This window comes from Salvelinus namaycush, chromosome 7 (assembly GCF_016432855.1).
Source record: "Salvelinus namaycush isolate Seneca chromosome 7, SaNama_1.0, whole genome shotgun sequence".
NCBI classification, from domain to species: domain Eukaryota; kingdom Metazoa; phylum Chordata; class Actinopteri; order Salmoniformes; family Salmonidae; genus Salvelinus; species Salvelinus namaycush.
This window is the reverse complement of record NC_052313.1, coordinates 22,077,122-22,105,116: the sequence shown is the minus strand read 5'-3', so window position 1 is coordinate 22,105,116 and position 27,995 is coordinate 22,077,122. Positions and strand designations below refer to the sequence as shown.

Below are 27,995 nucleotides of genomic sequence, written 5' to 3'. Positions count from 1 at the left end.
AGCTATAAGCACAGGCAATATTCTAAAGGAAAACCTGGTTCAGTCTGCTTTCCGACATACACTGGCAGACAAATTCACCTTTCAGCAGGACAATAACCTAAAACACTATGCCAAATCTACACTGGAGTTGCTTACCAAGTCAACATTGATGTTCCTAAGTGGCCTAGTTGCAGTTGACTTAAATTGGCTTGAAAATCTATGGCAAGACTTGAAAATGGCTGTCTAGCAATGATCAACAATCAACTTGACAGAGCTTGAAGAAAAATGATGGGCAATTAGTATACCATCCAGATGTGCAAAGCTCTTAGAGACTTACCCAAAAAGACTCACAGCTGTAATCACCGCCAAAGGTGCTTCTACAAAGTATTGACTCAGTGGTGTGAATACTTATGTAAATGACATATTTCTGGATTTAAAAAAAAAAAAATTTAATTGCTAAAATGTCTAAAAACCTGCTTTCACGTTATCATTATGGGGTATTGTGTGTAGATGGGTGAGATAAAACCCACATTTAATCAATTTTGAATTCAGGCTGTAAAATAAAATGTGGAATAAGTCAAGGGGTATGAATATTTTCTGAAGGCACTTCATACAGAAGGTGAATTGTTGGCTTGTTGGTTGAATGGACACAATTCAGATTACACGACTGTACTTTAAAAGTCACCCTTAGAAGTTGAATGTAGGATATGTCTCACTACTTCACTCTATGTTTATTTGACCTATGACCACATTAACATTCAAAAGCATAACAGGAACAGCAGGGGTTTTCCAGGAACTTATTTTGGCATTTTGCAAACTATCCCGTACAGTACATGGAAAATAAGGTTTGTGTTATTTAGCAGTCCTTCCATCCTTTAAAGGTCAAGGACGACAAGATTTGTTACCAATACCATTTGGTATGATTTTATTTTATGTGACTGTCCTAATATGGACACCATAGCAGCATAATCACATCAACAGAAATTATTGTAATTTACACTTATGTTCTCTCTCTGTTTGCATGCAGGTGGTCATTCTGTATTTCCAGCCGAGTGTATTCCGCTGTATCTTGTTGAGATGGGTTCGCCTGTTGGGATTCACCACAGTCTATGGGACAGTGACCCTAAAGCTCTACAGGTACTCTTTTACCATGTTTAATCATTACCGTTAACCAGGCATGGGATAAATGATGTTATATTGCTACCTGCTGAGTAATTACTTTAGGATGAGAGTCATGTCCCAAGAAAGGGACTCTGGAAAGCACTTGATTGCTGGCTTTTTACAGGGTTGCATGCAGTGGAAAACACTCATGCATGCCCACGTGTAACAGAGTATATTCCACACACACACACACACACACACACACACACACACACACACACACACACACACACACACACACACACACACACACACACACACACACACACACACACACATCGTAATATGGCTATCTAGAAACTGCCAATGAATCACCTTGTTTGTTTATGATTTTTTTTCATTTTCATAAATAAACAGGGTGATTCACTGGCAGTTTCTAGATAGCCATGTTATTAAAGGTCACATCCCTCTCTAGGTGACTGGGGCTGTCCTATTTGACAGGGACAACCCCATACCAATGTCCTGGGAACACCAGAGAAAGACGTGCACTGAGAGACGAAGGGAAGGATTCTACTGTAGTTGATTGTGTACTGGAAGAAAGAAGCAAAGGTTGAACATAGCCAATCACATCCTGCCTGTGTTCTGCCAGCTTTAGAGTTCAGGGTGTTACTCAAGGATCTGGTTTACTCTGAACATGTATCAAATGGAAGGCTGTAAGGGCCATTCTGCCAGCTTTCAAAGTCTGTCTCATCCACAATGGTAATGAACTAAAGGAAAGGGAAAACAATGGAAAAGATATACCCCAAGGGCCGTTTCCTGGACCTACAGTAGATTAAGCCTACTACTGGACTAAAAAGATATTTCACTGCAGATGAGACAAAGTCTGGCACATACAATTACAGTAATTTGCACTAATTTAATGGAATATGTGCTCTGGCACTTCAAGTCTGTATTAAGTTCTGTAAGTGCATTCACATTTACAGTGCAACCTCTTGTTTTATCCACAAGCCACCTACATTTGTTTCAACCGCGTTAAACAAGCCAGTTCATCCCTATTGACCCACTGTGATACTCTTTAATAAACGCAATTATAGGTCGGCTGATGTCTAATTCCTTCCTGAAAGTAAGAGCCCTTATGAAGTACGGGGAGCAGCTAGTGGCGTTTCTTGGCTTGTTCATCAGGCCACACTTTAGAAAAACTTCACTACCTCGTTAAGCGAGACTGAGAGTTTGCCCAGTTAAAGTGTGGGAGGAAGAGAGGGGAGAAAAAACAAACAGAGAGCACTTTGGCCCAAATGGTCTCAATTTATTACATTTTATCGAATGGCTGAGACAGGCCAGGAGGCAGAAAACAAATAGAGGGAGTAATGCTGGTAGAAAGAGGGAAACCCCTTAGTCAAAGCTAGCTGTGGGAGAGAGGGAGGGGTCTAGTAGAGGAGAGGTGGAGGGTGAGCCCCTGTGAACAGTTGATAATGAGACATGGGGCAGACGTATTTAAATAGATACAGGAGCGTGATCGGAAATGGCGACAGCGGCAGTGTTCTCAGCAAGTGAAGGTGGCAAAAATACCTAAGGAAGCTCTTAATCATGGTGAGGGGAGATGAATTTGGGCGAGAGTAATCGGAAGGTGAGTCGTGGAGGAAGTCATGGAGGGGAAAGTGAGCACATTGCACAGATCCATTTTTGAGAGGAGCTCATTAGGGGGGATGCACAGGACACTTCATCAATGTGTCTGGAAGTTTTGGGGCTAATAATGAGGATGGGGCTGATGTTAAACACTCAACAGGACCTCTCTGTCTCTGATGGCCCCCATGGATGTTCATTTGAGGAAAGGGAAGGGAATTAAGAGACGTAGCAATGCCACTATTACATTACATCATTACATTGAAATCATTGCATGATGATGCTAATGAGAATGATGATAGTGACTATAATGACGAATGTTATGGTAATTCATAGATGAAGATGACAATAAAACCACAACAATAAAATCAACAAGCAGCATCACAGCAGCACCTTTCCTTGTATGTCTTGACATTGAGCTGTCCCATTTCCCCAGGGTCCTGAAGGTGTTCCTGTCGCGAACGGCCCAGCGGATCCCCTACATGACCAGTTGGCGGGTGCTGCGTCTCCTGGCCATTATCCTGCTCATCGTCTGCTGGTTCCTGGTGGCCTGGACCTCGGCCGTCTGCCAGAACCTGGACAGGAACCTGGCCCTCATCGAGGTGGGCTACACCCCTGACCCGGATGGGCTCCAGTTCAGCATGTGCCTGCTAGATCGCTGGGACTACATGATGGCCGTCGGTAAGTGACATTTTTTTAAATCTATATTTAACCTGGAAACCTCTTTTGTGTTGGCGATAATAATATATGCCACTTAGCAGACTCTGCAAGCGAGTGCAGTTTTTGTATGTGATGTTTGCGGGAATTGCCAGCGCCTTTCTCTCACCAACTGAGACAGAAACATAGTGATCTTACTGCTTCCTGTTAAAGATACGAGGGCCAATCATGTACTTTATGGCTTAAATGTGTGAAGATCCTCACTTAGAGTGAGACAGAGGGGCCAGAGAGAGAGAGAGAGAGAGAGGGTGGGAGAGAGAGAAAACACATAAATATTTTATATGAACACGTTGTTTTGGGGAAAATTGCACTTGGTTCATAGAACCGAAGTCACGTCAGTAACGTCCAGCAGCCGCTAGATGTGGTTGTAATAAACAGCGGTTTCGGTTTCCTTGCTACAAATGTGGCTCTATCTTTTGAACATTTAATTTTTTTATAATCAGAAGGTGAGTCATGGAGGAAGTCATGGAGGGGAATTTTATTTAATTTTATTCCAATTTTGTTTGATTTTATTAGATTTTGTTCGATTTGATTCAATTTGTTTTATTATAATACAAAACATAAACATACAAACGACAACATACAGTCTCTAGCGCCCGAATCACTCTCTACCACATGGCCTCAAACTGCACCATTTTGTTCCTCTCCGTCGCCCATGCACTTTCAACATTTAGATAATAAAACATTTCATCTTCCCATTGTGTTAACGATGCAGGATTGGTTGATTTCCAGTTTTTAACGATACGTTTTTTCAAGTTGATTGATGAGAAAAGGATTGTCCAACCCATCTTTCAGTGATGACCCCATCACTGAAAGATAAGACTCTCAGGAACACATATGTGTCTTCTGATAACCCTCAAGCCACACAGGACTCATTAGTACAGAGCGTACAAGACCAGGCACTAAATCAGACGGGGGGAGGGGGGGGGGGATTCTACACAGAATATACAGTAATACAAGACTATTGCCTGATGATCTTCTGAACTTTCCAATACCTTTCTGATGCATTTCAGTCAATTCAAACCATACTCATACCAGACTGATTTGTAATAGACTGTTATAGCCCCAATTAAAAAAGTATACATTGGCCTTTGATAACATCACAATTTTTATATGGTGAGGTTGCAATTTTTTTTAAATATCAAAGTGGGGTAGCGTGCCAAAAAAGTTTGGGAATCCCTGGCCTACACGCTTATCTGTGCTCCTACAACAGACATGAACTCTCCTAAGGTAGCCTGCAAGTCAGCCCAAATTGAGAGTGAAAAGCAGACTCGTTTTAAGCATATGCTGACTAAGGTCCAAGTAATGCTCCAAGGTCCAGGAAAACAGAACGCTGGCCCTGCTTTGCATTTGTGGAACAGGTGTAGCCCAGGGCAACCATTACACGCTGTGTTGAAGCCAAACATCTTTGTGTTCAAGAGGGGAAAAACTGGAGGAAAGTCCAGCTAAATTTGACTCACTAAGCTGTGTGTCAGCAACTGGGTCGTTCCACGAAGTGAGTCCCTTTATTTTTTTTTATTTAACCTTTATTCAAACAGTGAGTCACCACTGAGACCAGGGTCTCTTTCACAAGGGAGTCCTGCATATACAATTTAATAAGACAAAATCAAAAATCAAATACAACATAAAACAAGTAAAATACAGCACAACACAAATAAGAAAAACTGTTAAATTCCTCAATAAGAAGGTTTGATGTTTTAAGTAGAAAATGTGCACCAATATTGGAATTTAAAAGCCTGTTATATTAAATAGAGATATACTGTAAATAAAGACTTGCTAAAGTGCCAAATTGCAGCATTTTGAAATGTATCTCTGTGTACTCTCCATGACTTCCAGGAAGATTTTAACCAATTTAACCCTAACATTTCTCAAAGTTTTCATCATCATTGTAAAGCCCTAGTTATTTTGTTGCTTTCACAAAGTGATTTCTGAAGACTATTATTTATTTCATGCGATTCATTTTAATGGGAAAAAACAATAACCTGTCCCTAATTTTAAGTTAAGGTCAACCTTGTGAAGTGAACTCAACTCTTGTTTTAATGTGGTGAAACTATTTGTTTAATTATTATTCAAAAGAAACATTGAACATTTCAAGATGGTGCCGGAGAAGAAGGCTGACATTACAAGATGGTGCTGGAGAAGAAGGCTGACGTTTTACGTATTCCTAACCAATTGTGTTTTTTGTTGGTTACTTTGTGTTGTTTGTAACTTATTTTTAAACTTATTTTGTACATAATATTGCTGCTATCGTCTCTTAAGACCGAAAATAACTTATGGACATCAGAACTGCGATTACTCACCACGGACTGACAGAATCCTTTTTTTCCTTTAACAAGTCCGACGAGCCCGACGTGAATGACATACTGCTTTCCCGGTAACAGGCCCAGATCCCCATCATTGCGTGAAGAAAAGGCGGAGAAAAAGGGGACGGAGGGCGGGCTACCTTCTGAGAATTCGTAGGCGATCGATTAAACCCCCACTTCCTTCCATTCTGGTAGGAAACGTGCAATATTGGAAAATAAAATCGATGACCTACGTGGAATATTAAACTACTAACATTCAAAACTGTAATATCTTATGCTTCACGGAGTCGTGGCTGAACGACAACATTATCAACATACAGCTGGCTGGTTATAAGCTGTATCGGCAGGATAGAACAGCAGTGTCTGGTAAGACAAGGGGTGGCGGACTATGTATTTTTGTAAATAACAACTGGTGCACGATATCTAAGGAAGTCTCGAGGTTTTGCTCGCCTGAGGTAGAGTATCTCATGATAAGCTGTAGACCACACGATCTACCTAGAGAGTTTTCATCTGTATTTTTCGTAGCTGTTTACATACCACCACAGACTGATGCTGGCACAAAGACTGCACTCAATGCGCTGTATTCTGCCATAAGCAAACAGCAAAACGCTCACCCAGAGGCGGCGCTCCTAGTGTAAGAGGACGTTAATGCACGGAAACTTAAATCCGTCTTTCTATCATTTCTATCAATGTTAAATGTGCAACCAGAGGGAAAAAACTCTGGACCACCTTTACTCCACACACAGAGACACATACAAAGCTCTCCCTCGCCCTCCATTTGGCAAATCTGACCATAATTCTCACAAGCAAAAATAAAAGCAGGGAGCACCAGTGACTCGATCAATAAAAAGTGGTCAGATGAAGCAGATGCTAAGCTACAGGACTGTTTTGCTAGCACAGACTGGAATATGTTCCGGGATTCCTACGATGGCATTGAGGACTACACCACATCAGTCATTGGCTTCATCAATAAGTGCATCGATGACGTCATCCCCACAGTGACCGCAAGTACATAACCCAACCAGAAGCCATGGATTACAGGCAACATCCGCACTGAGCTAAATGCTAGAGCTGCCGCGTTCAAGGAGTGAGACTCTAACCCAGAAACTTAAAAGAAATCTGGCTATGCCATCCGACGAATCATCAAACAGGCAAAGCGTTAATACAGGACTAAGATCGAATCGTACTACACCGTCTCTGACGCTCATCGGCTGTGGCAGGGCTTGCAAACCATTACAGACTACAAAGGGAAGCACAGCCGGTAGTTGCCAAGTGACACGAGCCTACCAGACGAGCTAAACTACTTCTATGCTCGCTTCGAGGCAAATAACACTGAAACATGCATGATAGCACCAGCTGTTCTGGAAGACTGTGTGATCACGCTCTCTGCAGCAGATGTGAGTAAGACCTTTAAACAGGTCAACATTCACAAGGCTGCAGGGCCAGACGGATTACCAGGACGTGTACTGCGAGCATGCACTGACCTACTGGCAAGTTTCTTCACTGACATTTTCAACCTCTCCCTGTCCGAGTCTGTAATACCAACATGTTTTGAGCAGACCATCATAGTCCCTGTGGCCAAGAACACTAAGGTAACGTGCCTAAATGACTACCGAACCGAACCACTCACGTCTGTAGCAATGAAGTGCTTTGAAAGGCTGGTCATGGCTCACATCAACACCATTATCCCAGAAACACTTGACCCACTACAATTTGCATACCGCCCTAACAGATCCACAGATGATGCAAACTCCACACTGCCCTTTCCCACCTGGACAAAAGGAACACCTACAGTATGTGAGAATGCTATTCATTGACTACAGCATGGCGTTCAACACCATAGTGCCCTCAAAGCTCATCAATAAGCTAAGGACCCTGGGACTTAACACCTCCCTCTGCAACTGGATCCTGGACTTCCTGACGTGCCGCCCCCAGGTGGTAAGGGTAGGTAACAACACATCCGCCACCATGATCCTCAACACAGGGGCCTCTCAGGGGTGTGTGCTCAGTCCCCTCCTGTATTCCCTGTTCACTCATGACTGCACGGCCAGGCACGACTCCAACACCATCATTAAGTTTGCTGATGACACAACAGTGGTAGGCCTGATCACCGACAACGACGAGACAGCCTATAGGGAGGAGGTCAGAGACCTGGCCAAGTGGTGCCATGACTACAACCTCTCCCTCAACGTGATCAAGACAAAGGAGATGATTGTGGACTACAGGAAAAGGAGGACCGAGCACACCCTCATTCTCATCGACGGGGCTGTAGTGGAGCAGGTTGAGATCTTCAAGTTCCATGGTGTCCACATCACCAACAAACTAACATGGTCCAAGCACACCAAGACAGTTATTCAGGAAACTGAAAAGATTTGGCATGGGTCCTCAGATCCTCAAAAGGTTCTACAGCTCCACCATCGAGAGCATCCTGACTGGTTGCATCACTGCCTGGTATGGCAACTGCTCGGCCTCCAACCGCAAGGCACTATAGAGGGTAGTGCGTACATTCCAGTACATCACTGGGGCTAAGCTTCCTGCCATCCAGGACAACTATACAAGACGGTGTCAGAGGAAGGCCCTAAAAATTGTCAAAGACTCCAGCCACTTTAATCATAGACTATTCTCTCTGCAAGCGGTACCGGAGCGCCAAGTCTTGGTCCAAGAGGTTTCTAAACAGCTTCTACCCCCAAGCCATAAGACTCCTGAGCATCTAATCAAATGGCTACCCAGACTATTTGCATTGCCCCCCCACCTCTCTTTTACACCGCTGCTACTCTCTGATGTTATCATCTATGCATAGTCACTTTAATAACTCTACCTACATGTACATATTACTTCAATTAATTTGACTATTCGGTGCCCCCGCACATTGACTCTGTACCGGTACCCCCCTGTATATAGTCTCGCTATTGTTATTTTACTGCTGCTCTTTTATTAATTTTAATTAAAAATATATATTTTTTAATCTTTGACCATCATTCTATCTCCCACACAGCAACTCCACTCCCACTTGTCTCCATTTCCACATGCCAACCCTCATTTTCCCTCAGCCTATCCCATCTATCTCTGCTGGCCACCCACTTCGGGTTTCTACCTAACACATATCTTTCAACTATGCTGTGATGTTTAACGTACAATTTTAATCTATCCAATCGAATAGAATCCACAGATTGCAAGTTGAAGATAAATACTTTTACTAAGAGTATTAGTATATTAGTAATTGACTGACCCGGTCTCTCCAGATCTCCTAACAGTACTATTTCTAGGGTCAATTTTAGATCAATGCTATGCATTTTCCGCCATTCCTGAACCTGAGAACAGAAACAGGCTACCTGAGGGTAATACCAAAACAAATGGTCTATTGATTCTGTATCCTCACAACAAAATCTGCAGAGCTTTGATGATTTTATGCCCCAAATATTCAACATTTTGTTGGTGGCAAGAATTATATATAATAATTTTAACTGAAAAGCACGAAGTCTTGAATCTTGCGTTGTTTTATATATTAACTCATACACCCTTTACAATGGAATAGGTACATAAAAAATCTCTTCCCAACTATTTTGCAATCTGTATGGCACAGTTGTCAACATCCTGGTCCTCAAATGAAACTGGTATACTTTCCTATTTATGCTATGTTTATCCCTCTGCCAGTTTTGATCCTTTATATTGGGCAGACAGACCAGTTCCCTACCTCCTTCCGCTGCCACCTGCCTGTAATCAATTGGTTGCACTCTTGGATTGAGCAGACCTTTCCGTACAATTCTGATAACTCCATGAAGGACATAACTCTACCATTCCAATTTACAATATATTATAAGAACAAAATAGCCTTTTCAAGCATCTTTCCCTTAAATACAGGTATTATATCAACCAGCACATTTGAGTTCAGCCATAATATTTGTTGTAGTAATTGTTCTACCTTTTCAGGGGGATGAAATTGAAATTGTAGCCAGCTCTTCAATGCTTGTTTGAAAAAGAGAGATACTTTGAAAAAAGTATCATTTTCAATTAATCGAAAATGAGACATGGCAATCTGCACAAAGGAAAAAAGGCCATTTTTAAACAATGGATGAGCTTTTGTTAGTAATCTACTTGAGAACCATTTAGGGTTCAAATAAAACTTTTGGATGAGTGAAGCTTTTAGAGAGAGGTTTAGTGCTTTTATATTTAATAATCTCAACCCACCCAATTCATATTCATTATATAGATAGGCACGTTTTATTTTGTCTGGTTTAGCGTCCCAGATAAAGCAAAATATTTTTTGCTCATATGATTTGATAAGCGAATCATCCGGAGTAGGCAGCGATGTAAAAGTAAGTGAGTAAACTGAGATTTGAATACGGAGTTAATGTCACGTTCTGACCTTAGTTCCTTTTTTATGTCTTTATTTTAGTTTGGTCAGGGCGTGAGTTGGGGTGGGCATTCTATGTTGTTTTTCTATGTTTTGTTCTGTATGTTATATTTCTATGTGTTTGGCCTCGTATGGTTCTCAATCAGAGGCAGGTGTCAGTCGTTGTCTCTGATTGGGAGCCATATTTAGATAGCCTGTTTTTTATTGTGTTTTGTGGGTGATTGTTTCCTGTGTTAGTACCATATGGTACTGTTTCGGTTTTCATTTATTCTCTTATTCTTTTGTATTTTGTATTCATTCTCTATTAAATTATATTATGGATACGTACCACGCTGCATTTTGGTCCTCCTCTCCTTCCACCAACGGAAGCCTTTACAGTTAATCATGGCAATTTTCCATAAATAGACAGGTATTTACCTCTCCATGGTTTCAGGATCTTGTCTATTTTTACAAGTTTTCTATTGAAATTCATTGTTGAGAGCTTATTTATAATATAATACCGAGTATGTCTACTTCACCATCAGCCCATTTTATAGGTAAACTGCAGGGTAATGTAAAAGTTGTATTTTTTAAGGATCCAATACGTAATATTGTACACTTATCATAATTAGGTTTTAGTCCAGAGAGTACAGAAAAGTTATCTAGATCTTCAATGAGACATTGCAAAGATCTAGCTTGCGGACTTAATATAAAACTTGAGTCATCGGCATACATGGACACCTTTGTTTTTAAGCCTTGGATTTCTAATCCTCTAATGTTGTTATTGGATCTGATTATAATAGCTAGCATTTCGAACGGCCATAACGAATAGATATGGTGACAGCGGACACCCTTATTTAACTCCTCTTGACAATACAACACTCTCTGAGAAGTAGTCGTTATTTACTATTTTACTCCTGGGGTTGCTATACATAATTTTTTACCCATTTTATAAGACAATTACCGAAATTGAAAAAATCCAGGCATTTATAAATAAAATCCAGTCGTATTTACCATAATTAGTGCTTGTAAAGTTACTGCCATCAGAGGTATTATGAAGGTCAAAACTAGAGCTTTCAAATGACAGATATTTAGAATTCAAGAAATAGGTTCTAGCAATATTTGTTTTATTACCTTGCCTGTTTGCCTGTGAGCCAATGCCACAGATGTTAGAAAATTTAAACAAGATATGTGTGTAGCAAATCTGAGTAGGTTTTCTTTTTTTTATCGGGTTAAAGTTATTTTGTGAGGTGATCGGATCTTTCCATGATGGAGTATGTTGTTCCTCCATAGCGTAAAGCTGTTGGTACTTGTCGATTTCCCTCAGGATCTCCTTAGTATCCAGATTGGCTCTTTACGGCAACCAGTTGTTTTACGAAAAGATAACAATGAGTCTTTCCCACGACGATGACAGGTGTCTGTAGTACAGCCAGCTAGCACTCGCGGAATCCACGCAAAAAAAGGAACACAAACTTGCAGTCCCAGCCGTAAAGGCTAACCACGTCGTGGCATCCTTAGCAACAAAACTTTCATTCGGAATTAAAATCGATTTAATGAAAATGTTTTAATATAAACAACAAACCGAGTGTAGACAGTACAATGTCCTGTTGCGCGCTCTGATGACGTATATCCGGTCCACTCACCTGTCTCTATAAGCTCTATAAGCTTGGCATCTTTAGTCTCTTTTATTACTTGTTACTTTTATTTCTTACTCTTATTCATATTTTTTTGAAACTGCATTGTTGGTTAGGGGCTCGTAAGTAAGAATTTCACTGTTGTATTCGGCGCATGTTATTTGATTTGACATGGGCCATTGATTACATTGGCCTTTGACCGTAAGGCACTACAGACGGTAGTGCTTACGGCCCAGTACATCACTGGGGCCAAGCTTCGTGACATCTAGGCCATATATACTAGGCGGTGTCATAGGAAGGCCCAAAAATTGTCTCTCTGCTACCGCACAGCAAGCGGTACTGGATTGTCAAGTCTTGGACCAAAAGGCTCCTTAGCAGCTTCTACCTCCAAGCCATAAGACTGCTGAACATCTAATCAAATTGCCAACCAGACTATTTACATTGACCCCCCCCCCCCTTCCCGCATAGTCACTTTACAAATTACCTCGACTAACCTGTACCCCCGATCATTGCCTCTCTACCGGTACCCCCTGTATAAAGCCTTGTTATTGTTATGTACATTTATTGTGTTACTTTTTGATTGTTTAATTTTTTTTTTTTTTACCTTAGTTTATTTAATAAATGTTTTATTAACACTCTTTCTTGAACTGCATTGTTGGTTAAGCGCTTGTAAGCATTTCAACATACAACATACAATTAGCTGTAAGGTCCCTCAGTCGAGCAGTGAATTTCAAACACAAATTCAACGACCAGGGAGGTTTTCCAATACCTTACAAAGATGGGCACCTATTAGTAGATGGGTAAAAGAAAGTACTGTCATTGAATATCCCTTTGAGCATGGTGAAGTTATTAATTACACTTTGGATGGTGTATCAATACACCCAGTCACTACAAAGATACAGGCATCCTTCCTCAGTTGCCAGAGAGGAAGGAAACTGCTCAGGGATTTCACCATGATCCAAATGGTGACTTTAAAACAGTGACAGAGTTTAATGGCTGTGATAAGAGAAAGCTGAGGATGGATCAACAACATTGAAGTTACTCCACGATACTAACCATAAACAACAGAGTGAAAATAAAAATAGCTTGTACAGAATAAAAATATTACAAAATAAGGCTCAATAAGGCTCAAGGCTCAATGTTCAATAAGGCACTGAAGTAAAACTGCAAAAAACATGGCAAAGAAAATTACTTTATGTCTCGAATACAATGCATTATGTTTGGGGCAAATCCAACACAACATATCACTGAGTAAGTACCCTTCTTCATATTTTCAAGCATGGTGGTGGTTGCATCATGTTATGGGTATGCTTTTATGAGTATGCTTGTCAATGGAAAGGACTAGGGAGTTTTTTGGGGGAAAAAACAGAATAGAGCTAAGCACAGCAAAATCCTAACGAAAAACCTGGTTCAGTCTGCTTTCCAACAGACATTGGGAGATAAATTCACATTTCAGCATGACTATAACCTTAAACAAAAGGCCAAATATACACTGCAGTTGCTTACCAAGACAACATTGGATGTTCCTGAGTGGCCTAGTTAAAGTTTTGACTAAAATCTGCTTGAAAATCTATGGCAGGACTTGAAAATGGTGTCTAGAAATGATCAACAACCAACTTTATTATTTTTATTTTACCTTTATTTTACCAGGGAAATTGACTGTGAACATATTCTCCTTTATAGCAACGAAGTGGGGGAATACTTACAGGGGAGTGGAGAGGGATGAATGAGCCAATTGGAAGCTGGGGATGATAAGTTGGCCATGATGGTATGAGGGCCAGAGGGGGGAATTTAGCCAGGTCACCGGGGTTAACACCCCTACTCTTACGATAAGTGCCATGGGATCTTTAGTGACCATAGAGAGTCAGGACACCCGTTTAATATCCCATCCAAAAGACAGCGCCCTACACAAGGCAATGTCCCCAATGACTGCTCTGGGGCATTTGGGATATTATTTTTGACCAGAGGAACTTGACAGAGATTGAAGAATGTTTAAAAGAATAATGTGCAAATATTGTACAATCCAGGTGTAAAAAGCTCTTAGACTTACCCAGAAAGACTCATAGCTGTAATCGCTCCCAAAGGTGATTCTAACATGTATTAACTCAGGGGGTTGAATACTTATATATTCAAGATATATTAGTGTTTTATTTTATAGTCTCAACGACAACAGTGAACAGGCGACTCCGGGATGCTGGCCTTCTAGGCAGAGTTCCTCTGTCCAGTGGCTGTGTTCTTTTGTACATCTTAATCTTTTATTTTTATTGGCCAGTCTGAGATATGGCTTTTTCTTTGCAACTCTGCCTAGAAGGCCAGCATCCCGGAGTCGCCTCTTCACTGTTGACGTTGAGACTGGTGTTTGCTGGTAATATTTAATGAAGCTGCCAGTTGAGGACTAGTGAAGCGTCTGTTTCTCAAACTAGACACTCTAATGTACTTGTCCTCTTGCACAGTTGTGCACCGGGGCCTCCCACTCCTCTCTCTATTCTAGTTAGAGCCAGTTTGCACTGTTCTGTGAAGGGAGTAGTACACAGAGTTGTACGAGCTCTTCCGTTTCTTGGCAATTTCTCACATGGAATAGCCTTCATTTCTCAGAACAAGAATAGACTGACAAGTTTCAGAAGAAAGTTATTTGTTTCTGGCCATTTTGAGCCTGTGAACCCACAAATGCTGATGCTCCAGATACTCAACTAGTCTAAAGAAGGCCAGTTGTATTGCTTCAATACAACAGTTTTCAGCTGTGCTAACATAATTGCAAAAGCCTTTTCTAATGATCAATTAGCCTTTTAAAATGATAAACTTGGATTAGCTAACACAATATGCAATTGGAACACAGGAGTGACGGTTGCTGATAATGGGCCTCTGTACGCCTATGTAGATATTCCATAAAAAATCTGCCGTTTCCAGCTACAATAGTCATTTACAGCTTTAACAATGTCTACACTGTATTTCGGATCAATTTGATGTTATTTTAATGGACAAAAAAATAGTTTTTCTTTCAAATGGTAGTGTATATATATATATATATATATTTTTTTTTTACAAATGTTCAATTTTTTTTTCCACTTTGACATTAGAGAGTATTTTATGTATATCGTTGACAAAAAATGACAATTCAATCCATTTTAATCCCACCTTGTAACAAAACAAAATGTGGAAACAGTTAAGGGGTGGGAATACTTTCTGAAGGCACTGTAATAGTCAAAGCTTAATCTAAAAGCGGGTGAGCTGATTCAACTCTTTTATGGACATTTTCTTGTGTTTGTGGTGAAAAACTGAGCGGGCCGAGCATAACACATCAACCCTGTTACCCATAGATAGACAGACTAGAAATGTTTTAACACATACATTTTTTTGTGAAGCTGTACATTCAATTGCCCCTCCCTGTTGCACACAACAAGCTTGCATTCCCTCTATAACAAGGGGATTCATGGCTGATTTAAGATTAAATCATCAACCCTGTTACAGTCTGTGACTTTATTTGGCACTTATTAGACACTTACTATAGTCATTTTTTTATTTTACTTATTAAGTTGAACATGTGCTTGTTATGACAGAATGTTAAAATAAGGTGAGTTACACTACCTTAAAGGGACTGATTTCGCGGAACGACTCAACTATACAGTAGGACACACAGGGCGGCCATTTTGTATTGTTGTTTATTGATGTAGACCTAAATATCTACCTAGGGCTATGGTAGATTACAGGCTGTCAGAGCTCTTGATGGATCTTAGTCCTTAGATAAACATAACAAATGGCATTTTGAGTGAGCTATGGCACTCAATAGTGTTTATCCTGCTGTGTAAGGCACACACTGTAGGCCTCTGTCAGACCTTGGAGCACTTCCATTCATGCAGACAAGCAACGTGAATGTTAAAATAATGGTGACAACTATTCATGGAAACGGCAGACGTCTATTGCTGTCAAGCCGGCTAAGCTACACCCAGAAAACAAAGGGGATTGGGGAAGATTTATAAAACCTTGGACAAGTCATGGAGTGTCTAGAGAATACAGTCAGAACAGGTTTGCATTTTCATTGCATTTATTGAACATGTCATTTTTCAACATGCCAGTGTTAGACAATCTATATTGCCCTGAGTCCATGAAATCAGTCAACTGTGGAGTGCATGGGTGGTCGATGTTGATAGTAATACTGCTAAGGTGAGGAGGGGAGCATTTAAGGGTGAAACCTCCCATTCCTTTGCATTCCAAGCATGATGAACAGGCTTTGTATGTATTGCTTGTTGTTACTCTTATGTCTTTGCCCCTGGGTATATCAAGTATTCAATCTATCTATTTTTAAAGGGACAATCAGCAGTTGCTACGTTTTGAAGAAAATACCTTATCAATGTCTCATGAGTTTAGTTAACTGTTGTATCCCACCAGAACTCAAATGATAAGCTTGTTTCTGTGAATTTGACTGTGGTTACATTTCTCCAGCCCCATAACTCAGCTTTTTACCGAAACAGGGGCGGGGAGGGGGCTTTGTTATTATTGCTACTGCCGATTTACGCTTTAATGCCTCTCCTACAGTAGCTATGTAGCTCCCATTGTGTTGAAGTTCTCCACGTCCTTCTTCATGTTTGTCCCACAGCGGAGTTCCTGTTCCTGCTGTGGGGAGTGTATCTGTGTTACACTGTGAGGACGGTGCCGTCGGCCTTCCATGAGCCCCGTTACATGGCCATCGCCCTCCACAACGAGCTCGTCCTGTCTGCCATCTTCCACGTTATTAGGTAAAGATTCCAACCTGTGGTGGGGAGAGATATGACAGTATGGATGTGTATTTATTTTTCTCATATTGAGCTATATTTAGAGATAAGTATATGCATTGAATATTATGCATCATGGACTTTAATATGTTTTATATGTAAACAATCTGACACTTACTTGTCACTCACTGTTGGCTTGCCTATTGCTGTCCACCAATTTGCAATGATATTCAATGAGCCACAAGTATCTCTATAGCATCTCTCTCACAAGTATCTCTCTTCAGTATCTCTATGCGTTTCAAAGGGGAGTTTTGTTATTGTATCCAAGACTATGAATATGCCCTCTGCTTTCCATGTAGCCTATGTATCAAGTACTAGACATCCTAAGTTAGACGTCGCACCGTTTCAGCTGACACCACCAAACCCATTCCCAGTTGTAATCCTACTTATTGAGAGCTCAGCTACATCAGATTATTCAGTCATTAGGCACGTCAACATGATTTATGTTTTGACACACCATAGATATTCAGAGCTATTGGCAGCATCATTTCAGTTAGACGTTAACAGGAAGGACAGAAAAATTGCCCGCCAATGTTTCCCACAAATAGGATGGGAAGGCATGGAGGTTTACCTTTTAACCGGTCTGTTATATTTGTCCTGTGGAAATGGGTTTTTTGCATATCCCAACTCCCCCTGAGACACCCTGGTAGAATGCGGTCAATGCCAGCCATTATCAACGGCAACCCTGAAACAATTAGGGTTAAGTGCATTGCTCAAGGGCACATCAACATATTTTTCACCTTGTCAGCTCAAGGATTTAAACTAGTGACCTTTCAGTTGCTGGCCCAACACTCTAAGAGCTAGGCTACCTGTAGTAGCTGGAAATTTGACAGCCAGCGTGTGTTTATGGCGGCGTTCGACTTCTGTTATGGCATTGGGATTGTTTCAGCAGCTAAAAGCAAGACAAGGCCCAACGTAAAATGCAAAAATGTGTCTTGTCTGTTTGGGAAATGCTGAGAGCTTGTCACCAGGGAGTATCGCATGGGCTTGTTAGAGCTAACACAATCTATGGCTGTTACTCATAGAACCTGCATGTGGTCCCACTGTGGCCAGTTAAGTCAAGGAGACTTCCTGTAGCATCTGTAGGGGCAATTAGCGAACTCTCTGTTCTAAGTGTTCAGATCATTATTTGTGATTATTTCATAATCCACAAATTTACTCTCAGCTCTACCGATGATTTTATTGAATGTTTTCTTAATGAGGTGTTTTGGGAAACACTCTTGAAAATGTACCACCTGTTCTCTCTAGACTTTAGCCTCCCCTCAGGGTTTTTAGCTACCACTACTTTAACTGTACATTAAATAACCATTCACCAACTCCTGCCAAGTAATGATACTGCTGGATGCCATTTACTGGGATGTAGGCTTTCAAGTGGTTAAATTACTGTGTAACAGGACATGCCTCCTAATCACTCTACCTGGTCTCAGAGCATTTGGTATTATTCTGTACGTAAATCCGCGACACTGTGATATGTTACATTTTGTATGATTTGTATTAACTTGTGGATATCCATCATCCATTCGTATGATATGTTACGAATTTGCTAACTGTACAATACGTTACTAATTTGCTAAATTTACCATATGTTACGAATTTGAAAAACATTTGATATGTTACGAATTCAAATTTGTTGTGGCTAATGTTAGCTAGGTGGCTAACGCTAACGTTAGCTAGGCGGCTAATACTAATGTTAGCTAGCGGGCTAACGTTAGCTAGGTTAGGGGTTAGGGTTAAGGTTAGGAGTTTGGTTAAATGTTTAAGACTAGGTGTAGGTGAAGGTTAGCTAAAAGGGTTAAGGTTAGGGTTAGGGGAAGGATTATTTAATATGCTAAGTAGTTAAAAACATTTTTTTTTGCCTTAAGTAACCTTCTGTCTTATGTAACCATACCAAACTTAACATACAGTATCATACTCATTTCAGTGTCCCGGATTTACATGTACTATGTTATGTCTAATGAGACCAAGCTGAATTACAACACTGTAGCTACTGTAATTAAAGCACTATTCCACAATTACATTTTGATCACTCCGGAAACTGTTTATATGTTTTCTCCTTGATCGTCAGTCCAGAAGTCAGTCGAAAATAGATGTGCACTGGATCTGTGATCAATGTTGTTGCTGCCTCAAAATGCCTTTTTTAATACAGTTCATCAAGGAACCCACTGGGCACAGACATAACTTCAAGCTCTATTCAATGTTGGTTCCACGTCGTTTCATTGAAATGACATGGAAACAACGTTGATTCAACCAGTGTGTGCCCAGTGGGAAGTTATCAAGCTGCTTCTTCTAAATCAGAGCGAATCAGTGTCCTATACTGTAACAATCCAAGGTGAAGACAATCTCCCTGATGGGAAATGGATTACTGAGGCAGTAATCAGCATGGATAAACCACTCCAAGCAGTGGAATTAAATATGTTCACGCCCAGACAGAGTTTGGTTTAAAATGAACATTTTATATCCTGTCTATGTCTCTCACACTGTCTGTGTCTGTGAGGTTTACTGCAGCACAAAAATACATTTCTTATTGATACAGTACACAAAAACCACTGTCATTCACTTAAATTCTGCAACATGCATTATGTGTTTAGTGTGATGCTTAGAATCAGCAGTTTTGTCTGTCACGCAATGATGTTCCTGCCAATTAATTTTTGGTTACGGGTTAGGTTTACAGCTAGAAAGAAATAACACTGCCCGCCACAATCTATTAAATATTACATGTATGGATCAGCTATCGAATAAAAACATGCTAACGGTGACATTGTGTACTGTAGCTAACAGGCCCAATTTCTTCTCTGCAAACTGTCAGTGAGGCAGATGCCAGCCCTCTGTGGATTTCTCAATGAGCTCTATGATTAATGACTCTGCATAGCATTATTCAAATGGAAATCTCATCTGTAACCCAACACAACCTCTGCTAAATATAGAACCGGGTCCTACTGTATGTCTTGTAATGTGTTTTTTATTACAGTTATGTTTTTGTACATTCTCACACTCAATTAAATAACTTTTTTTGCTTGCCATCTCTCTCTTTTTCTTTTTCTCTCTCTCGCTCTCTCTCACTCTCTCTGTCGTTCTCTCTCTCACTCACTAATTCACTCTCTCTTTATCTTTATCTCTCTTTATCTCACTCACTAATTCACTCTCTCTCTCATTCTCTCTCTCTGTCTATCGTTCTCTCTCTCGCTATTTCTCTTGCTCTCTATTTCTAAATTTCTCTCTCTTTCTCTCTCTGTTTCTCTCTCTCTTGTTCTCTCTCTCTCTTGTTCTCTCTCTCTCTCTTTCTCTCTCTCTCTCTCTCTCTCTCTCACTCTCACTCTCTCTTTCTCTCTTTCTCTCTGTACAGGTTTACTCTTGCACCTGAGCTCCACCCAGACTGGATGCTGCTACTATGGTTTGCTCACACCCACCTGACTGTAACTGTCACTCTGGGGCTAATGATTGTCCCCAAGGTAAACCTCTCATTCTGAGCATAGCATTACTTTGCTATTATACATCGAAACCAAATCAAACTAAGTCATTGCACTCTATTTTGTCGACTACAGTTTCTGTTTCATGGTACTCACATGAGAGATGATATTGCCTCTGAGGCCTATGAGGATGAATTGGACATGGGTCGCTCTGGATCTTACCTCAACAGCAGCATAACATCCGCCTGGAGCGAACACAGTCTGGATCCGGAGGACATCCGGGTGAGCAACTTTCCCTTTCCATTTTTTAAATAAATTCTCTCATTCAATTGCATAACCTTGTTGATACAGTACGTTTTGAATCCTTGTCCTCTGACTGTGGCAAAAATAAAGATTTTGGCAGACGTAAGGTCTAGGAACAGTCTTTGGGAAAAACGTATCAACGTGAGCAGAGGTTTCCGTTTGTTTGTTAGAGTTGAAGAATTCTCTTGCCAAAGACTTGAGCACATTGTCCAAGTCTATTTATCAGAGCAAGAGATAAGATCTCCTAAAATCCTGCTTGAGAGAGCAGTCAATACATTAAATTCAAGACCAATGCTCAAAGGCTGTTCAGACCTAACAATAAAGCACACACCAGTTCCTTTTTTAAAGCGGCAATATGTAACCTTTTTTGGCGACCTGACCAAATGCACATAGAAGTTGAGTTATAGATCTGTCATTCGCATTGAAACCAAGTCTAAGAAGCGGTATATCTATTATATAGCGCTATTTCTATGCTACCCATGCTTAGGTTTAATTTTTGCATCTTTTCGGTTTTGTACACCAACTTTAAACAGCTGGGGAAAAATGGTTATGGAAAATATGTTTCACAGCAGTTTAGATGGTACAATGATTCTCTATACAATGACTGCTTGTTTTTTCACATAAACTTAAATTAGATGAACTATTACAGTTTTAGCAACCAGGAAATGGCGGAGCGATTTCTGCCTATTGCATCTTTAATACTGTCCAAAACCTGTCTTTTATTTATGTCAAAGAGCATGTTATACACTGTAGTACATCGTTGAAGCACTGTTCGCAGTTTAAGCACTGTTCGTGTTTCAAATTCAAATGTGCATGTTCTGTATACAATTGATGCATCGTTAAAACACTTAAAACGGGCCTCCCGGGTGGCGCAGTGGTCTAGGGCACTGCATCGCAGTGCTAACTGCGCCACCAGAGTCTCTGGGTTCGCGCCCAGGCTCTGTCGCAGCCGGCCGCGACCGGGAGGTCCGTGGGGCGACGCACAATTGGCATAGCGTCGTCCGGGTTAGGGAGGGTTTGGCCGGTAGGGATATCCTTGTCTCATCGCGCTCCAGCGACTCCTGTGGCGGGCCGGGCGCAGTGCGCGCTAACCAAGGGGGCCAGGTACACGGTGTTTCCTCCGACACATTGGTGCGGCTGGCTTCCGGGTTGGAGGCGCGCTGTGTTAAGAAGCAGTGCGGCTTGGTTGGGTTGTGCTTCGGAGGACGCATGGCTTTCGACCTTCGTCTCTCCCGAGCCCGTACGGGAGTTGTAGCGATGAGACAAGATAGTAATTACTAGCGATTGGATACCACGAAAATTGGGGAGAAAATGGGATAAAAAAAATAAATAAAAAAACAATAAAAAAAATAATAAAAAAACACTTAAAACAATTCATTCATTTTAATAGCTCTATTTTTTTGTCTTATTCTTGTCATTATGTGTTTTCCATAAATGTCCAGGAGGAGCTGAAGAAACTGTACTCCCAGTTGGAGATCTACAAGAGGAAGAAGATGTTGGCCAACAACCCTCACCTACAGAAGAAGCGCAGCTCCAAGAAGGGACTGGGTCGTTCCTTGATGAGACGCATTACGGAGATCCCAGAGACGGTACACCGGCAGTGCAGCCGTGAAGACAAGGAAGGGGGCGATCATGGGAGCAATCGCAACAGCATCTGCGTCTTGAGGAAGAACACCTTCGACCCCTCTCATCCGGGGAAGCCTGCCAAAGAGGAGTCCCTGAAGAGCAAGGTCTTCACCCTGAAGAAGTCGCACAGTAGCTACGACCATGTCCGCGACCAGAGCGAGGACTCCAGCAGCTCTGCTACTGACAAGATGGAGGTTATGACCACTGAGGGATCCCTTATAGACACCCTGATAGGCAAAAAGCTGGTTAAGAAGAAGTCCAATGAGAAGATAGATGCTGTGAGTGAATTGACTGAGAACGTTCCCTTGGTCTGCAAGTCGGCCAGTGCTCATAACCTGACACAAGACAAGAAGCCCATCCACCCAAGAACGTCCATGCTACAGAAGTCACTGAGCGTCATCGCCAGCGCCAAAGAGAAGACCTTGGGCTTGACAGGAGGGAAGACACAAACTGTTGAAGACAGCAGCAAGAAGGTCCAACAGAACGCTAAAGAAACCAAGGGAAGTCCAGATTCAGAAGACGATTGCTATCCTCACATGATCGGTAGTCAGTCCGTGGAGTACAAGCAGACTGCAGCGAAAACTGGGATCATGAAGCAGCAGGTGAGTGGCAGCCAGCCATCCATCTGCTCCGACCCATCGAAGGCCAAGGAAATACAAGACCTCACAGAGGTGTGTCCTTGGGAAGTAGAGGACCTGCCAACACCTTCTGAGAACAAGGTCCAGAAGCATGTCTCCATAGCACCCGAGGAAACCACCACAGTCCATGGAAATGGAACCAAGGGGGTCAAGCCCCAACAGCAAAAGCAGAAAGGTAGTGACCAGTCCTCCACAAGCTCCCGGCATTCTAAAGACATCCAGCGAGCAGACATATGCCCCTGGGAGGATGGAGGTGAGAGCAAAGCCCCAGTGGAGGGATCCAAGCCGCAATTCTCCAGTCAGGTTCCTCAACCTGCTAAGAATATCCAGTCTAACCAGCCTCCACCTGCAGCAGAGAGCTCTAAAAAGAAGGTTGACGTATGCCCTTGGGTCTTTGAAGAGGAGCCTGCCAGGATGGCTGAGGTAGCTTGTTCACCTGACAAGACTAGGCACAACAAGTGCACTACTCTAGTGGAGAGCAAAGGGAAAGGTGCTCTGTCAGAACCACCCTGCAAATCACCAGGCAGCTCTCTCCTCCAGCCGGTTGCAAAGGTTGACGTCTGTCCCTGGGATTATGACACCCCAGCGATATCTCCCAATTCTGAGAAAACTCCTAGTCCTACTACAGTTTCCAAAACAAAGGAATTCCCCTCCAAAAAGAAGGGCACACCTTTCGCAAGAACTTTTGAGAAGGAGAAAGAGAAGGCAAAATACACTGACGATGACAACTTTAGAGCGAAAGCCAAGGACAAAAGTAAATCCACAGAGAAACATATGAGCCAATCCAAAATGACGGAGGTGTGCCCTTGGGACGTGGAGAGTAGTCAGGAAGTGCCAATGGTAGAAAAACGGAAAAGTGCAAATGTTGGAGCAGTTAAAGGGAAGCCGGTTGAAGTCTGTCCGTGGGATTATGAGGATGCATCAGAGAAAAAAGGAACAGACAAGGGTACTTCTGCAGCGAAACAGAGTAATCCAAATCCCAAAGGGGGGGTTGTAAGTGGCGGGAAAAAGGCTGATGTATGTCCTTGGGACTTTGACGACAGTACTGCAGGGAAAAAGGCCTGACATAAATCAACATTTATGGACAACTGGAAATGTAGTTGTTGTTGTATACATTGTTTTCCACTTTAGAGTCCTCAAATATAGACTTTTACTATGAATATGGTGACCGACGAAAATATCAAGTTGCACAAGTTGCCTTCCTTTCCAATATTTTCCCCCGTTTTGTCTTTTTTTGTGTGAAAATGTATAAACTTACAAAAACAAAGCAACAAAATCATATTAAGCATTCCAGATTCTTACAGAGTATTCTGAATGATAAATCTTAGTCGTACAATTATGCAACTTCCAATTCACTTTATGTGCAATGTTGAATAGACATTTCTCATATTCTTTATGAGTGGACATTTCAGTGGACATTTGCATTTTGTTTTTTTGGTCATAAAAATCCCTCCACACACTAACATGGCACACTTAGAATACAAGGTTAATCGATATTATGTAAATAGATGTTCTCCTGCAGGTTTTATTAACTGAAATGTACTAGTTGTTGAGCATAAACTACCATGTCTATGTTTAAAGTCAGAGTGGCTTGTTGAACAAATAATAGAATGCCAAAGATATAGGGAACATCTTTAACAAAATAGTGGAAGAACTCACAAGAATCGTGTCATGACAAACAACTTAATAACTTTTGTGTGCCCAGACCAAGGCGCTGCTAGTGAGGGAATCAGCTTATAGCACTTTAGCGAAAACCTTAGGGAAAATGTTTTTCATCACATACTTTATTCAGCCTCATGGTTTTAGCAAGTCACCACGTGTACATCCATGTATAAATTGCTGAGTTTTTAGATTTCCTTTAGTTCTCAGCAATGTCTAATGCTTCCAAGTCTGCAGAAATGTATTACTGTATGTGCCTAACTAACTAGAACTGTCTTCTTTCAGTCTGTATAAAGTCCTGAGTGGAACAGGGATTGTTCTTCAGCATTCTGTGAAGGTGTATTATATAAACAGCATGTGCAGTGAGGTAACGAGAGGGGTGGGATCCCAATGGTTTGTCAACTGAAGCAAATAATAATTAATTTATGTTATTAATACTTCAGCATGTTTTTTTCACTTTTAGAAAAGCATTAGCTCATCCTTTTAAGCTTTTGCATTCCCAAAAGCACATTGAGAGTTGAAATGATACAATGGGGAGAGGCATTATGGCATTAATGTGTGTCGAATTGTTCCTCTTTCTGGAAAGAATATATACCTGTATTTGTGATCGTTTTAGCATTTTTTTACATACAGTATATTTCTAGTGTTTGAAGTATAATGCTCGTTTTATTGTCTTAGGACTTTTGCTTAACACTGTCTCTACACATTCTTGGCAGAATAAATTCACACCTGGTTTTCATTATTCATACTCAAAAGTATTATTCATTATTCACACTTTATGTCTAACGTTTCCAAAAGCTTCAATTCTTTGAGCAAGCAAAAAAATAATTTTGCTTTCATGCATCAATTAAAGATGAACGTTTACAGGAATATCTGAGTTACAAAATAGCTACATCACAGTAATAATTTCTTGTAGTTTAGTAACCACTCTGGTTCTTAGCAGCATCTGATGAAAAGTAATGGAATGGAAATAATATATCAATATAACATTAATGTAACAGTGTACTCATAAATTAGATGGTATTTTGGACTGCGTTGAATGTTGTCATTGGTAATGGTTCCTGTACAGCCATCATAGTTGTTTGTTACAGTTGGCATGGATTACTGTAGGGTATGATGCCTGTACATGTGATCATGTGATTAGGTAATCAAATTTCTGCTTCATTCAAATTATTACATTATCTTATTTTTGCTTGGTAACTTAACACTCGAACAAGTAGATTTAACTTGTTTTCAAAAGCAAAATAATTCTCAAACAATATTTTTAATGCTTTTATTATCTCTTTATAATATTTCACTTAATTTTGTTTAACAGCCAAACAGGTACAGCATATCATAATATAGCTACTCCACATCCAGACTCTATAAAACATGATTTAGATGTTGTGTCTTATCTCTGTCTCCCTCTACAGAGAATTATATCTACCATTGACCTCATGGGGCCACGTCTGAAATATGTCAAACCCAGACTATCAGCCTTAGAGCATGAGATTGAGATTTGTCACAGGCTTTGCTTAATGGGCAGCTGGAATAGTGTCTGAAAGGAAATGTCACCCTGCCTAGTTTGATTGTAATGGTTTGATGGACCTTGATGATATTTATGAACTAGCCGTATCAACCATCACATACATTGTAATATCTGCTCTTAAATGCCAACTTCAGACAATCCCAGGGACCTAGCCTACCCCTAGCCAACAGTATCCCCTCAAACACTGATAATATGAACCCATTGGCTCTTGAGCATATGATACCTGGTCATTTCAGCCATAGTAAGATCACTACAAACAACTCTCGATGCTACAAGGATATTATGTTTTATACCATTCATAATTGGGTGTCTTCATACCTCTCAAATGGCGTGAAAGTGCTGTTAAGTACCAATAACAAAAATGAACATCACACAGGTCTTAACAGTCACATTAGATACACATAACCTTCAATGATATGTGTATCAGTACCTTGTGGCAGTTGAATCAGCTCATGGATTTGTAACAAAGTGTATCAATCTGTCTATTTTGTCAGTCTCTCTGGAAATGGTCGTTGTATTGCAGTATGTCCTACATACTTCGGTTCTTGAACATAATTATGACTAAAGACCCATTGTTACCTGTAACCTTTTCAACATGAATATTGTGTCCTGTTACTATTCTTCGATCTCATGATTTTACTTTTTAACCATGGGTGATTTACGTCCGTAAGCTTGTTTGATTTAACCTGACTTCTCTTGTGACCAAACCAAGTCACTGATTGGGAAATACTACTACTACTACTCAATGCTGTAACGTTGTAACTATTGCTCTCGTGGCTTCTGCATGATATCAAGAAATTCGTAGGACCAATGTTTCACTGCCCTTGATAGAACAAAAAAAAACGGTATCTTTTATGGACTGTTACAAGTTGTTTAGTGAGTGATACTGTACCATTACCCACTGTATTATGTGCTTGTTATACTTATTGCTCTATGACAAGCTTATAGCATCCGTATATGGGAATATTTGGTAGATTTATATTGTGTTATATTGTGATAGCATGTACATAAAAATACCTCCTCTGCAATAAATATTTATATGAAACTCAACTGTGTGATTGGTGTTTTACAGGTAAGAATGGTCTGATATCGTAGGCTATACGTGTATCTGTTGACAGCTTACTTAGGCTAAAGCCATATTTTCTGATGGAATAATAAAAGACTGAAAAGCAAACTTCAAGGTATTTCTCAACTAAACAAGGACATTTTTCAAACATTTTGTTTTGCTCTCAGTGTGTATTTTACCTATCTTGAATGACAAAATCTTGTCAAAGATAACAAGATGTAGAAGTGAAATAACTGACATTCAAAATCTCCAATTGGGAGTCTCTGGGGTGAAACGAAACCAGAGGGAAAACAAACATACCAAGAGTTCCTTATGTCCTGCCATTTTATACTGAGTTAATGGAATTATGCATTTAACCTGTGTTAGAGAAATTGAGTGGAGATCCTAATTAGACATAGCCTACTTGTCAACTGTATAATGTGAGTGAAGCATGCTTAATTCTTAAGACTGAACAGGTGGCTGCCATAATTTAAAGGTGTTAGAAATTAATAGAAGCAAATTCTTGAGTTTATACGCACATTCTCAATAGCTCTCAAAATATTTCAACAGGTAATCCACCTTCAAAGCATCCACAGAACCTATTTCAGCTAAATCCCCACACAGTATGATGATGAAGCCACACTGGGATTTGATAATTACAGTATCTCAGCCTTTTTCCTCCCACCACCATTGTGTGCATACAATACACTAGCAGTGGCTCCAGTCTAAGATGGACACAGGACACTCCCAGGGCGCATTGTGCCGGGCCAGTAATTTTCCCTCCCTGTCTCAGGTTACTTTACTGTCTCTGAATCCCGACTTTGAGAAATGCAGCCCTTTAAAAGCATTGTCCACCATAACCACTTTAGGATATTCGTATGCATGTCCTGGCTGCTTTCCTGCAATGCTTTTATGGGATGTTGTGGTCTTTTAAGCCTTATTTATACCTGGTTCTATTATGTGTCCTGTGTCTTGATCTTGTCCAGATACTGATTGTGCACACATTTTCAGACGTGTCTACACATTGTATTAAAATGTGTTTCTTATCTGTCCACTGTGTCCTCGATGTGACCAGATTTGCTGGTCCCTCCCTGTATGCAAGTCATTTGACATATATTCTTTCAAAATAATATTTATTATCACACATATTGATGCCACAAGTCAATTATTTCACACATAATTGATGAACATTGGTGCAAACTGTCAAGGATTTTACAGGGTGGAATAATGATGATTTAAATGGTTTCACTGTCCAGATCCGTCCACACTTGTGTGCCTGACTACCTTTTGTTGTGGGCACGAAGATCTGATCACAATCAAATCAAAATGT

The 27,995-nt window shown here is 40.7% G+C and overlaps 1 protein-coding gene across 1 annotated transcript in view; it reads left to right on the top strand.

The window, feature by feature from the left end:
- gpr158a (G protein-coupled receptor 158a) overlaps positions 1-25,524 on the top strand; it is a 108,594-nt gene extending 83,070 nt beyond the window's left edge. The window contains exons 7-13 of the mRNA XM_038997243.1: positions 1,007-1,116; positions 3,140-3,384; positions 16,285-16,423; positions 19,803-19,908; positions 20,002-20,148; positions 21,612-23,253; positions 25,505-25,524. Of these exons, the coding sequence (XP_038853171.1) occupies positions 1,007-1,116; positions 3,140-3,384; positions 16,285-16,423; positions 19,803-19,908; positions 20,002-20,148; positions 21,612-23,253; positions 25,505-25,524 (2,409 nt within the window). The remainder of the gene's footprint in view (positions 1-1,006; positions 1,117-3,139; positions 3,385-16,284; positions 16,424-19,802; positions 19,909-20,001; positions 20,149-21,611; positions 23,254-25,504) is intronic.
- Positions 25,525-27,995: the final 2,471 nt, after the last annotated feature.